This window comes from Nyctereutes procyonoides, unplaced genomic scaffold (genome assembly GCF_905146905.1).
Source record: "Nyctereutes procyonoides isolate TBG_1078 unplaced genomic scaffold, NYPRO_anot_genome, whole genome shotgun sequence".
In the NCBI taxonomy this organism is placed as follows: Eukaryota; Metazoa; Chordata; class Mammalia; order Carnivora; family Canidae; genus Nyctereutes; species Nyctereutes procyonoides.
The window spans coordinates 14,908,373-14,921,922 of record NW_026575126.1 but is presented as its reverse complement, the minus strand read 5'-3'; the positions used below and the strand labels follow the sequence as shown (position 1 = coordinate 14,921,922).

General features: G+C 38.7%; 1 protein-coding gene across 1 annotated transcript in view; it reads left to right on the top strand.

Moving 5' to 3' along the window:
* The first annotated feature begins 352 nt into the window (after window positions 1–352).
* SYDE2 (synapse defective Rho GTPase homolog 2) overlaps window positions 353–13,550 on the top strand; it is a 47,632-nt gene continuing 34,434 nt past the window's right edge. Inside the window, 3 exon segments of the mRNA XM_055340944.1 lie at window positions 353–804; window positions 807–1,110; window positions 11,131–11,814. Coding sequence (XP_055196919.1) covers window positions 436–804; window positions 807–1,110; window positions 11,131–11,814 — 1,357 coding nt within the window. The 5' untranslated portion in view covers window positions 353–435.

Sequence of the window (13,550 nt, the reverse complement as noted above, 5' to 3'; positions counted from 1 at the left end):
TCAGGCGAGCACGCCCGCGGGGCCCGGCCGAGCCTGGAGCTGGAGCCGCCGCCGCCGCCGCCGCCGCCGCCGCCGCCGCCGCCGCCGCCGCCCGCGTGGGGCCCCGGGGCGCGGGGAGCGCTCGGGCCTCGCCGGCGCGGCGGGAAGGAGGCCGCCTCCTCGGGCCGCGGGCTCCGTCGCGCCCGCCCGCACGCCCCGCCGGGCCCCGAGGGCGGCGGGGACGACGCCGACTGCGCCGAGAACCCGCCCGGCGGCTGGCGGTCGGCGCCCGCGCCTCAGGGGGCGGGGGCGGGGGCGGAGGCGGAGGCGGAGGCGGAGCGGCGGCCCCCGCCCCCCGCGGCCGCGGGCCCCTCCCCGGGGGCGGAGGGCGGCCGCGCGGAGACGGGCAGGCTGCGGACCCAGTTGCGAGAGGCCTATTATCTGCTGATCCAGGCCATGCACGACCTGCCCCCTGACTCCGGCGCGCGGCGGGGCGGCGGGGCTTGGGCGGACCGCGGCCGCCCGGGGAGAGCGCGGCGGCGGGGAGGCGGGGGCCGCCCTTGGCAGCAGGTGTCCCCGCCCCGGCCGCCTCCGAGGGCGTCGGGGGGCGGCCGCCCGCGGACTCCTCGGAGGCGGCCGGCCCGCAGCAGGAGCCTCGAGAGCCTGCGGGCGGGCGCCGAGCCGCCTCCCTTGGCGCGGTGGCCGAGCGACAGCTGCGTCAGGTGCGGCGCGCGCGGAGCCCTGGGCGAGCCCCCGCCACGTGGAGGCGGGATGGACGGCGGGGCCGGCGGCGGCGGCGGGGCGGCGGCGGCGGCGGCGGCGGCGGCGGCGCCCGGGCTCCCGGCCCCGGGGACCCGGCGCGCCCCTCGGGCAGCGCCTGCAGGGGGCCGGCGGGGGCGCGCGGCGGCCGGGAGGGGCTCCCTCTCGTCAGGCCTCCCGCGGTGACCGTCAAGAAGCTGCAGAAGTGGATGTACAAAGGCCGCCTGCTGTCCCTGGGCATGAGGGGGCGCTCCCGCGGGACGCCCCCCAAAGTCGCCGCAGCGCAGGCAGCCTCCCCGGATCTGGGCCCGTTGGAAATGCGAGAGAGCCCAGTGCCCCCCGTGCCCGCAGACCCGAGAATGACGCTAACAGGTAGGACGCCTTGCAGGGTGCTAGTAGCACCTTGAGTCTTCCTTCGTGTTTCCCCCGCTGGGCTTGTCTAAAGAGCGAGGAGTAGGTATGGGTTTGGTTTTGTTTTGTTTGTTTGTTTGTTTTTGTCTTTTTTCTTTTCTCTCTCTCTCTCTTTTTTTTTTTTGTTTTTTTCAGACAGGTACGTGCCAGGGCCAAAGTAAGTGTCAGCTGAATGCACCAGTATAATGCTTTCACTCGCTTTGCTTTTTCTTTTTCTTTTTTTTTTTTTTTTTAAGACAGTGGCATGAGGAACTTGGGGTTTTTTGTTTTTGTTTTTGTTTTGTTTTTAAGAACGAGAGTGCCTACTGCTCAGCACAACGCTGAAAAAAGGTTAAGTTCACCACATGCTTTTAGTAGAGTTGGGCGGTGCTGCCTTGATTTTTATTCTTTGTGGCTCTAGGCAAATCCGTAGACTTTGTGGAGTTTGTGAATTTGAATTGGATCCAAGGTAGACTTTACGGGCTTCATAAACTGTCATTTTACTCATTACACGTTTGTGTGTGTGTGTGTGTGTGTGTGTGTGTGTTTTCTCTTCCAGGCGCGCGTGCACACAGCACAGAGACACACACAACCAAACCCCCAAACCAACACCCCCCGCTCCCCAAAAAAATTCCAACTAAAATTTCTTTTTATTTTTTTTGAAGAGTTTATTCATGAGACACAGAGAGAGAGAGAGAGAGAGAGAGAGAGAGAGAGAGAGAGGGACAGAGACACAGGCAGAAGGAGAAGCAGGCTCCATGCAGGGAGCCCGTCGTGGGACTCGATCCCGTGTCTCCAGCATCGGGCGCTGGGCCGAAGGTGGCGCTAAACCGCTGAGCCACACGGGCTGCCTCTAAAATTTCTTTTTAGACACGTAGGATCTCGCCTACTTCTCCTCTTCACCTTTCCGCCCTTCTCCCTCCCACAAAAAACTCCTAACAAAGTGAGTAATCTCTTTATTGTGGAAAATCAAGAGCACAATTATTTTAATCAAAACAAGATGTCTCATGTACTTCTAAGAAAGCGCAGACATTTAAAGTCATTTGTAAACTTAACTCTATTTTTCCTTATAAGATTTTGCTCCTCACTTTGTGTGTGATTTTTAAATTTTCACTGAGGGTTTAGATTACCAATTCTAGAAATCTTTTAATTATGTTGTAAATAGTAAAAATTCTTTCGTGAAAGAAGTACAATACCTTCAAACTGAGTCCAAAATAATATGATCCCTTGAATTACAATCTTAAATACAAGGACTTTTAGTGAACATAAAGATTTACATGTCATTAATTGTTTAAAACGTATTAGATGGTGAAATGTAAAAAGCGTTCAGAGTACTTGGCATTTTCTCTGGTAAGAATTACAAATCCTCCAGGACTGGGTTTATACACATTAACTTTGTTTGACCAATACAAAATAGTGGAGAGAAACAAAGTTCACAAAACTAATCACAGGGTGAAGGCAAATCAAATGATTCATTTAAAGCATACACAAACTTGACAAGTTTTTTTGAGTCTAAATCACTAACCCATACCTGTCAAATTTTTTCCTCAAATTTATTCCATTTCATTTGAATAAAAGGATAACAGGATGTAATTTTTTTTGTAAAGAGATGTACTTTATGCTAAATTCATATTAAAATATGCATTTGCAGGAATAAAGTATTTGTAATCATTATATTTCATTGCCACTATATCTTTATCTCCCATGATCTTGGTTCATTTAACTCTTGTAAAATCGTTAGATTTCAGCTATAACAAAAATCCGCATAAAACTTTAGTCAAATATTTTTTACTCTTTTGTTGCAAAGGTTAAACATTTATCATCTGATGGCTTTTATTTTAAGGCCCCCAGTTATAAAATAATAAACATTCAAGGATTTTAAAAGTAGTAATAAATGTAGTAAGGCTTAAGAATGAATTCATTGTTTTTTTTTTTTTTTCATTGAGAAACTAAGTGGAAGTAACCTTAAAAGAAATTAAAACGTTAGAATTATTATGTGGTAGTATTTTAGATATTTTACAAGAAATCTAAGCAAAAGCTTGGATAATTTATGGTTTAAACAACTTTCTCAGATGTTACTTACTGTTATTAATCATATTATTTCCTTTCAAATCTTTAAGGAAATATAAAATTTTGTGTAATGTTTACATATCTAGTATAGATTTGGAGAGTTAATCTTGTTTTTTAATTATTTTTCATGAAGGTTAGTTTAACTTATTAAAACTATTCTGCATACTTTGCATGGTTCTCATATTAACACTCCCCCCCCCCACCCCCAGGTATGACATATGTCATTTAACAGCAACAAAAGGAACGGGTTAAGTAGTTTGCCCAAGGTCACTCAAATTAGTATATGGTTTGTATATACTAGTATATGAACTCAAACTATTATACGGATTCAGACTCTGGTCTCTATTATGACTCCAAAACCCATATTTATTTAACGTCAAACAGATGTTAAAGTTCTTTAGAGGTCTGATGTGTGGATTGAAGAGAAGAATGGAATTTCAACAAGGTTTAGAGGGGTAGGTAGCTACCTCAAAGTTGCAGAGATGAGATCTCAAAGGTTTTTAAGACAATTTTTAAATCAATATATCTATTTTAAAACTTTACCCTTAAATATTAACTTTTTTTTTTTTTTTTAAGATTTTACTTATTTCAAAGAATGGGAGAAAGCACGAGCAGGGGAAAGGGGTGGGGGAGAAGCAGCCTCTCAGCTGAGCAGAGAGCCTCATGCAGGCACTATCCCAGGACCCTGAGATCCTGACCTGAGCCAAAGGCAGATGCTTAACTGACTGAGCCACCCAGGTGCCCCTAAATGTTAACTCTAGTTCAGATTGAAGTTATTTAGATTCTACTTCTTCTTCTTTTTTTTTTCTTTTTACATCTTTTCCCAATTTTATTTTTCAATTATGTTTTCTAAAAAATTAATTGGGCAATCCAAATGAAATACAAATACATTCTAGATTGTATAAAGATGTTAAATAGACTAGAAGGTTAATATCACACTTTTCTATACAGTACTATTTGTGAGGATTTTTTGTTTCAAAATAAGGTTATAGAATTTGTAATGTAGAATAACTATATAATGGACTAGAGATACATAATCTACCTAATAAATACTTAAGTATTTTGGAAGTTTTGATACTATGTAACAAGTGGAAGCTAAAATGCTTTTCTTTTTTGTTTTTTTTGTTTTGATTTTGAAGATTTTTATTTATTTATTCATGAGAGACACACAGAGAGAGGCAGAGACACAGGCAGAGGGAGAAGCAGGCTCGATGCAGGGAGTCCAATATGGGACTCAATCCTGGGTCTCCAGGATCATGCCCTGAGCCAAAGGTGGATGCTCAACTGCTGAGCCACCCAGGCATCCCTCTTTTTTGTTTTTAAAGATTTTATTTATGTATTTGAGAGAGAGAGTGAGTGCACAGCAAGAGGAGGGGCAGAGGGAGAGGGAGAGCTGAGCAGGGAGCCTGACAAAGGGTTTGATCCCAGTACCTCGGGTTAATGACTGGAGCAGAAGGCAGAAGCCCAACCGAGTGAGCCACCCAGGTTCCCCCCAAAAGGATTTTCTATTTTGATTTCTGGCTTCTGTTAGGAACTTCTAAAACTTTAGATAGTATAACAATGCTAAAGATTTGGTGCATTGGGTATGTAGTGTTCACAGATTGGCCAATTTGTTCTTAATTGAGATGATTATTTAAGAAATCTAAAGTCATTACACATGGTAATATTGTCAAGTTTCTGCAAGCCTTAAGATTATGAAGGTATTTGCCAACTATAGTTGATTGTAAGTCTTTATAAATAAGTTTAATTAGCATATAGTACTTAGAAATAAATTTAAAAGCACTAGGTTTAGCTATTTCAGCCTTTTATAGCTTAAAAAAATAATTAGCCTATTTTGACTCTACTTTTGCTGCTGTACTATCTGTGAAAGGAAAATTTAGGGCATGTAACTTGTTAATATTTTGTCTAAAAATTTTAGGCAATTCTTTAAATATAGTATTAATTAATTAACTGGCATAATCTGTGCATTATAACTTAAAGTGAGGTTGACATTTCTAATGCGGAGTCCCACCTATTTCTTCTCTTTTCTCAAGTATTTGTAGCTCTGACTTATCTTTATGTATTTTTTCCAACAAATTTTTTTATGCATTAGTCCTCTTCAAGATTAGTAGCAATATGCAAATAATTTTTTACTGTCTTCTAGTTGTATTTATTTATTTATTTTAAAAAGATTTTATTTGTTTATTCATGAGAGATACACAGAGAGAGGGAGGCAGAGACACAGGCAGAGGGAGAAGCAGGCTCCATGCAGAGAACCCGATGTGGGACTCATCCCTAGACTCCAGGATCACGCCCTGAGCCAAAGGCAGACGCTTAACTGCTGAGCCACCCAGGCATCCCTATTTATTTATTTTTAAGGTTTTATTTATTTGAGTGAGAGAACGTGCACACGTGTGCACAAGTAGGAGAGACAGGGAGAACCAGACTCCCTGCTGAGGAGCCTGATGTTGGGCTGGATCCAAGACCCCTGGATGGTGACCTGGGCCAAACGCAGACGCTTAACTGACTGAGTCACTTAAGTCCAGGACTTAAGTCCAGGACCACTGTCTTCTAGTTTTAAATCCCCCTCTGAAAAATTTTACCATTGTGGCCCTAGAAGTGAGCCCAGTTACTTTTTTTTTTTTTTTTTTTGGAAGAGCGCCATAGAACATTGGAGTTGCTGGTGGCAGGAAAACTCTGAGAATTACAAATTCAGCAGAAAATAGTGTGTTGATTTCAAAGTCCTACATTTCTAAGTGGAGTTTATTTTTTGAGAATTGCTAAGGCTATTTTCTAGACCATTGCCACTCAAAGCAGGGTTATTAAACAGTGCTTTTCAAACTTAATGTGCATACGAATTCCCTGAAAATCTTGTTAAAATGCGGATTTATAGGTATGGGGTGAGACCTGAGAGTTTGCATTTTAACAAACTCCCAGCGTAGCTGCTACTATTTGGTACATACTTTGAGTAGTTAGGTTCTAGAGTTCCCAGTACCCCATCACCTATCTTGATTTATTTGTTAAAGTTTTGGCAAAGCATTCTACTTTATTCTGATACTTGATACTTAAACTAATCCCTATTAGAACAAAACAGTTGAGCTCTTTCTGCTTCAGTTTTATTATGTATACATTTATACTTACTACTTACTTACACATGACAAGTTTAAGCAATTCCCTTTATATTGGTCTCATCTTGCACCAATAAACATGAGATTTTGGAATCTGCCAGAGAAGAGACCACATAGTATTCTGGTTAACAGAATAAGGCCTGTGGGTTTCTGATCAGCCTCACAACTTACCAGGCGTGTGACTTTGAACAGGTTACTCCGCACTGCATAGCCTTAGTCCTCAGGCTGCTGTGAGGATAATAAAAGATAATCCATTTGGTACCATGCTTGGTGCTACACTTGATCTTAGCCAAAAGGCCGAGAAGCGATCCATGCGTGGTGCTTAGTTAGCTATTATCAAGAGAAAGGCAAGCTGGCTTTGTGGGAATACTACTTTGCCCAGATCATTAGGATTCTGGATGGAGAGTGAAATTATCAGAAGTTGAGTACACTGGGAATTGAAAGGAACACTGGGAAAGAACACTGGGAATTGAGCTAGAACACACCCTTTTAGGGGCACTTATTTATCCTACTCTCTTTCTTTCTTGCATCTTTCTCTTGTTCTTCCTCCTTACTGTGGTGGAACTGAAAACAGTCTCAGGGATTCTTCTCTACTGTCCCAAAAGCTAGCAAACAGCTTTTTTCTTAAAAAAAAAAGAAAACTCTTGTTGCTAGTCACAAGAGAGGAAACATAGAAAAATAACTTCCTTTTTCATTGTACCTATTTTCCCATTTAGATTTCTCTGGAAAAAAGAAAGGCATTATATATATATATAAATATATATATATATATATATATATATGTGTGTGTGGGTGTGTATATCATGCATAAACCTAAGGCTTATTAAATTTATTCTAGTCATTTCATCTGGGCTGCCAAGTTTCACTTTAAGCAGGACTGTTTGTATTTATTTAAACTTTAATAGAGTATTTGTAAGAATACTTTTATTTGGGATTTTTTAAGGAGCAGTAAGCGAAAACAATAGTTTATTTCTGCAGTAGGACTCTTGTAAATGATGAAAAGATGTTGTATATAGGTACATTTTCAGGGAGGGTTAAATACATAATTTCTCAGAAAGCTTGCTGATAATTTTGAGCCAGAGCACTAGTTAAATGTTTAGTAATAGTAATTTTTATTTATTATGAAATAATAGTTAAAAACACACATTTGGCTTGAGTAGTTCAGTACTATGTAAAATATTTTTCTGAGTGAAAAAAGTAATTGCCACTTCTGCATTCTCTAACAGATTTTCAAAGTAAACTGACTTTAATTAGTCATTTAATTAATTATACCATAACATGTATTATTGTAAGGGAATAGATGTTTTTGCCTTGCAATTTTGCATACTTATTTTGGTATCTTTTTGACTTGTATCTTCTTTCTGTGTGTGTGTGTGTGTGTGTGTGTGTATGAATGTAGCTGTAGGTAAAACTAACAGAAGTTAAAGGTAATTTAAATTTATGCCAGTAGGGTTTAACATTAAGTTTTGCATAAAAAGGAATAAATGGAAGATTACAAATAGCTCTCCATTTCTGTGTAATTAGCATTCATATGCATCCCTGTAGTTAATGGAGATAAAAATGAAGTGTTTAAAATTCTTTATAAATAATTGCTCAAGTAAAATTTAGTACCCTACATGCATTGCTTATATTCAGTTTTAATAAATGAATAAATTTGGACCTTATTAGAAATCAAAATAATGTACCTATTTATCTCTAAATTTCAACTTCAGCATGTAGTATTTTGAATTATTCAGCAATAGCAATCAGACTTAAAATCAGACTTAAGATTTTAAGTTATTGTAGTTTGTAATTTCATGAAAAATAGTTGCATTGTATTTCATGTAATTATATCTTTTAATATTATACATTAAATACTTACATTAATGGATCTTCAATTTGCTTAAATATGGGATGCTAGTAGCTTTGTTTTTGTCATTGTGGTTCCTTGGAATGCAGTACAAGTAGAAGCATGTTTATTTTAATTAAAATGTATCTCAGAAAAAAGTGTACGTCAAAAAATAGGACTCAAAATAATTTATCTATATAAAATTTTTGATCTTTTGAGAGATATCTGAGAAAAAAATAAATAAGATGTAACTTCTAGCCATTGTGAATTGTATACTTAATTTTATACCTTTGGCTTCAAATTTATAATTACATAAAAACTACAAATAATATCTTGTAAATGTCTGAAATGCTATTAAATAATATAGGATTTGGGCTTAAATGTGAAATAGATTTAGTACACTTGGCAAAAAGACATGGCCACTAAAAACCCGGAAACCACAGTGATTCCTGAGTATGTGTTCATTTCCAGTTCCTAATTTCTTTTTTTTTTTTTTAAGAGATTTTATTTATTTATTCATGAGAGACACACACAGAGAGAGGCAAAGACACAGGCAGAGGGAGAAGCCGGCTCCATACAGGGAGCCTGATGTGGGACTTGATCCCAGGACTCCCAAGATCATGCCCTGGGCCAGAGGCAGGCGCTAAAACCGCTGAGCCACCCAGGGATCCCCCTCCAGTTCCTAATTTCTTTGATTTTAAAGGAGACAGAACCAAAGAAGGACTCTCGAATCTTCACATTTTTCATTAAGCTAAATCAACTTAAAATATTTATTGAATAGCTGTTACATGATTGCCTGTTAAATCTTGGAGAGTATCTCTTAGTAGTAGCCCAGATATACTGCTACAGACTTTGGAGTCAGAAGAGTTTATTTTGTGTGCTGCTTTTCCTATTTACCAACTAGATGATCTCGGCAGGTTACTTGACTTTTCCGAGCAGTACCATATAGTTTTCAAAATCAAATATTTCCAAAATATTATCTCATTTAATTCTTACCAGCAACCACCCAATAAGGTTAACTAGGTTATTGTCACCATGTTCTGAAAGGGTTGCCTACTTCCCTGCTTTTGGTGGGTGGCATGTATAGGGAAGACGAGTTAAGAGCATTGATTGTAGGGTTAGACTACCTTAAATTTGAATACTACAGCTAGCACCTTGACCACATTCCTTATTTTTTTCTGGCTTATGGAAATAATCATACCTGTCTTAGCATTTTTGTGGAGGTTAAACGAAGTTAAGAGCTTTCTACTGCTTTATCTCTCATTGCTAATACACAATAGGAACTCCATAAATAAATGCATAATAGGCATTCATGGGAGTTTCCTTCTCTTTTGATTCCTAGTCTATTCCTGCCTCTGGAACTAATTGAACTTGAAACCCCATTTATGTGTGAGGGTTTAAAAAAAAATTCTTTTATAAAGATTTTATTTATTCATGAAAGACACAGAGAGAGGCAGAGACATAGGCAGAGGGAGAAGCAGGCTTTCTGCAGGGAGCCTGATGCAGAACTTGATCCCAGGACCCCGGGATCACTACTTGAGCCAAAGGCAGATGCTCAACCACTGAGCAACCCAGGTGCCCTTTTGAGGGGTTTTTAAAATTAATTTTTATTTTTTTATGTTTTATTTTTTTAATTTTTATTTATTTATGATAGTCACACAGAATGAGAGAGAGAGGCAGAGACATAGGCAGAGGGAGAAGCAGGCTCCATGCACTGGGAGCCTGACGTGGGATTCGATCCTGGGTCTCCAGGATCGCGCCCTGGGCCAAAGGCAGGCGCTAAACCGCTGCGCCACCCAGGGATCCCTAAAATTAATTTTTAAAATTTAATTGCTTGCTTGGGTAAAATTTAGTATTTTTTTAAATTTACTATTAAATTTTTTTACATTTTAAAGGGATTTTTGTTAAGTAGAAGGAGGTTACTGAAAGTCTTGGTTACGCCTGAATGTAATTTTTTCGTTGTTATTAAGCTCCTCATTGTTTAATGTGTTTTTATCACTCTGTTATTGGGCTCTCATATTTTATTTGCTGTAACACTAAAATGAATCAACTATATATGCACTTAAAGTAGCACAGACTATAATTCTATAATTGATAAACCTGGCATGATCTTAAATTTTTTGAAATGTGGTTTTGTTAATTTGGTTTCTATGTCTAGTGAATTAGTATTCCGGTTTATATTTTCCTCTTTATATGGAATTAATGTTATGTATACATTTTTAGAGTCTTATCACATATTAACACAAACACATATCAAGTATTTGATCAAGTACCTTATGGGTAGGAACTATTTATTGTTCATTCTTCTCTTCGTGCTCCTTAAGTTTGTGTCTGGCCAGTAATCATAGCTGGTTGTATTTACCATGAGACAAGATACCTGGTTCTAATCTAGAGCCTTCTTAAGGGATTTGTATTTGTATTTTTGCCTAGATATTTAAAACTTAAACACTGCATAACTGTATGATTAGGAAACAGATATGTTGAAATTTCAGTAATCAGGAAAGCATTTAGTAATAAGTAAGCCACACTTGTTTTTAAAGATTTACTCAAAGTTAATCTTTGTGTGAAAAAGTAGAAATATTACTTATGTTTTCTAAAGACTCTGGTCCTCGTAGTAGTGAGTTGGAAATTATTAAAAATATTAGTTAAAGGCATATTGTGTACAAAGCATTCTTTGTGTTTTATAAAGTATGTTTTGCCTAGGGTGAGTCTTCGTTAGCCCTGTCATGTTTGAAAGGCAATCTCAGAATTTGTTTATTCTTTTTCTTAGAGTTCTTATGTCACTTATGCTAATAGTCTAAATAGTAGAAATTATTTTTTGGTGAAAAAGCCAAAATTTTTCTTGTTTCATTTTAGTCTCCAAATATAAGTAATACTACTTTTCATCTTTTTAAAAATCGTATTTTAATAACTGATTTCCAGTTACCTGTCTGTTGTGGTATGTTAGGCATTATATCATTACATTCTTCTTTCTTTTTTTTTTTTCCATTGAAACAGATTTATTTGAAAATGTCTATGCGTCTTCAGTGAAGAGAAGAGAACTTGAAGATCTGAAGGACAATATTGGATTCAGAAGTCATAAACCACTTAATAGCATCACTGTGTCAAAGAAACGCAACTGGCTATATCAGAGTACTCTGCGATCTTTTAATTTGGAAGAAGAAAATAAGAAATGCCAAGACATAAATCACTTATCTGTCTCACCTAAACATCAGCTATCACAACCTTTTTTCAAGTCATCTGAAGAATACTGTACATATGTGGTGTGTAATGCTACAAATTCTTCATTATCAAGAAACTGTTCTTTAGACTTCAATGAGGAAAATGATGCAGATGATGAAGGAGAAATATGGTACAACCCCATTCCTGAGGACGATGACTTTGGCCTATCAAATGCCTTGACTTTCGGTGAGGCAGACCCTCCTGTTCTGAAGTTTCCTGGTGTTAGTTTGAGAGTATTATCTGGTAGTGACCTAATGAAAGCAGAACAGTACACTGAAGACTTGCTGTGCTCTTCAGAACACAGAGGCAATGTTCAGACCACACAGTCAAATGAAATGAATCCTGTAGAGCCCATCCATTCCTCAGAGTTCGTGCAGCAGTACAAGCAAAGGCTTGGATACAAGACACAAGAAGGTATAATGGTAGAGGAGAGTCTCATGTTGAAATCTCCTTTTGTAGGTAAAGATGATCATACATTTGCTTTTTCTTTTTCCATTTTTTAATTCTTTGAATATAGATGTATGTTATAGCTATGTACTTTTCCTTACAGAGTGAGTGTATTTTCATAAAAATAAAGAAAACAAAAACGTTTACAAACATTTTTTATATAAATGGTGGTTTAATTCCTATCACAGACTTGTTTTTGTAAGGGGTGAAGATGCTAGGATAGTCCTACACTAACTGTTAGCAAGTCTGTCCTTTGAAATAGTAATTGCTTTTCTCTTAGCTGAAAGAATAGAATCACAAGGAGTGGAAGAGAAAAATATATTCTTTGTATAAGTCTCATTTTGCTTTATTCACTCATTTACTTCTAGCCTAGTTACAGCTGAAAAATTGTATATTCAGTGTACCAGTAATTATTACTTTATGGTTTCATGCCTACATTTTCTCATGAACCAAAGGAAAGGAAGAGGAGAAAAAGAAATGAGAGGTAGAAGTGAAGACTTTGGAAATAGGTGCTATAACATTGTTTCCCACAGTTTTCTCCTGAGGTTAAGCACCAGTTGCCCATGGTAGTAGCAGGCTTGATAATTCTTGAATTTTCCCCTGAATTTTCTTACTTCTTGCTAGTACTTCTGTACTTTACAAATAAAGTACTTGAATTTGAATCCTTTTTCTCAGGGATATGAGGAGGTAAATATATTGATAAGAGGAAAAGTGAGTTAAAAAACTGTAGTGTATGATGTCAGTTTTTTTTTTAAAGAAACACTGAAAAGTTATATCAGGAATATTAAGTAACCCCTCACCCCCACCCCTATCCACCCGTCCTGTGTTGGGGTTGAAGGTAATGAAAAACTTTATGTGTGTGCATTTCTAATTGTAGATTGACTTTTCAGCATGAATTTGTGGGTTTTTTTTGTAATCTGAATGGAGAGAGAAATAAATGCTATATAACAGAATATATATGCTTTATGGCTCAGTTGGTTAAGCATCCAACTCTTGATTTAGGCTCAGGTCATGATCCCAGGGTTCTGGAATCTAGCCCCAAGAATTGCGGCAGGCTCCCTGCTCAGTGGAGAATCCGCTTCTCTCTCTGCTCTTCCCCTCCTCCTGCTTGTGCTCTCTCTGTCTGTTAATTTATTATTAGAAAGAAAGAAAGAAAGAAAGAAAGAAAGAAAGAAAGAAAGAAAGAAAGAAAGAAAGAAAAACTTTAAAAAATATATATAATAGTTTGGAATGAAGGTTGTGATTAGGGTGGAGTGGTAAGGAAGGAAGGCTTAAAGGAGTATGACAGAGAGTTGGTATGGTGCAAAAAAGGCAAGAAGGTATAAGAATAACTGCTAAGTTAGAAGGCTGTTGTTTGTAAAGTGATACATACTTTGATTTAAGTACTGTCTTTAAAATTTATTATTTTATGTTTGTGGCAAATTGTGAACCTAGAAAGACTAACAGACATTACAAAAAACAAAAAACAACCCCCAAACTTGAAAATACAATAGGGTTGTCATTTATATCTCCTTTCTCACTGTTATTCTTCTCTTTAACATACTACTAAAATATAAGCAGTCCTAAGTTGACCAAAGGAAATATTTATTTTTTTATAAATATTTACTTATTTATTTTGGAGAACACACATACTGGTGGGATGGTAGAGGGAAGGGGAAGAGAAAGACACTTCCTACTTACTGAACAAGGAGCCCAACACAGGGCTTAATCTCAGGACCTTGAGATCATGACCAGAGCCGAAATTAAGG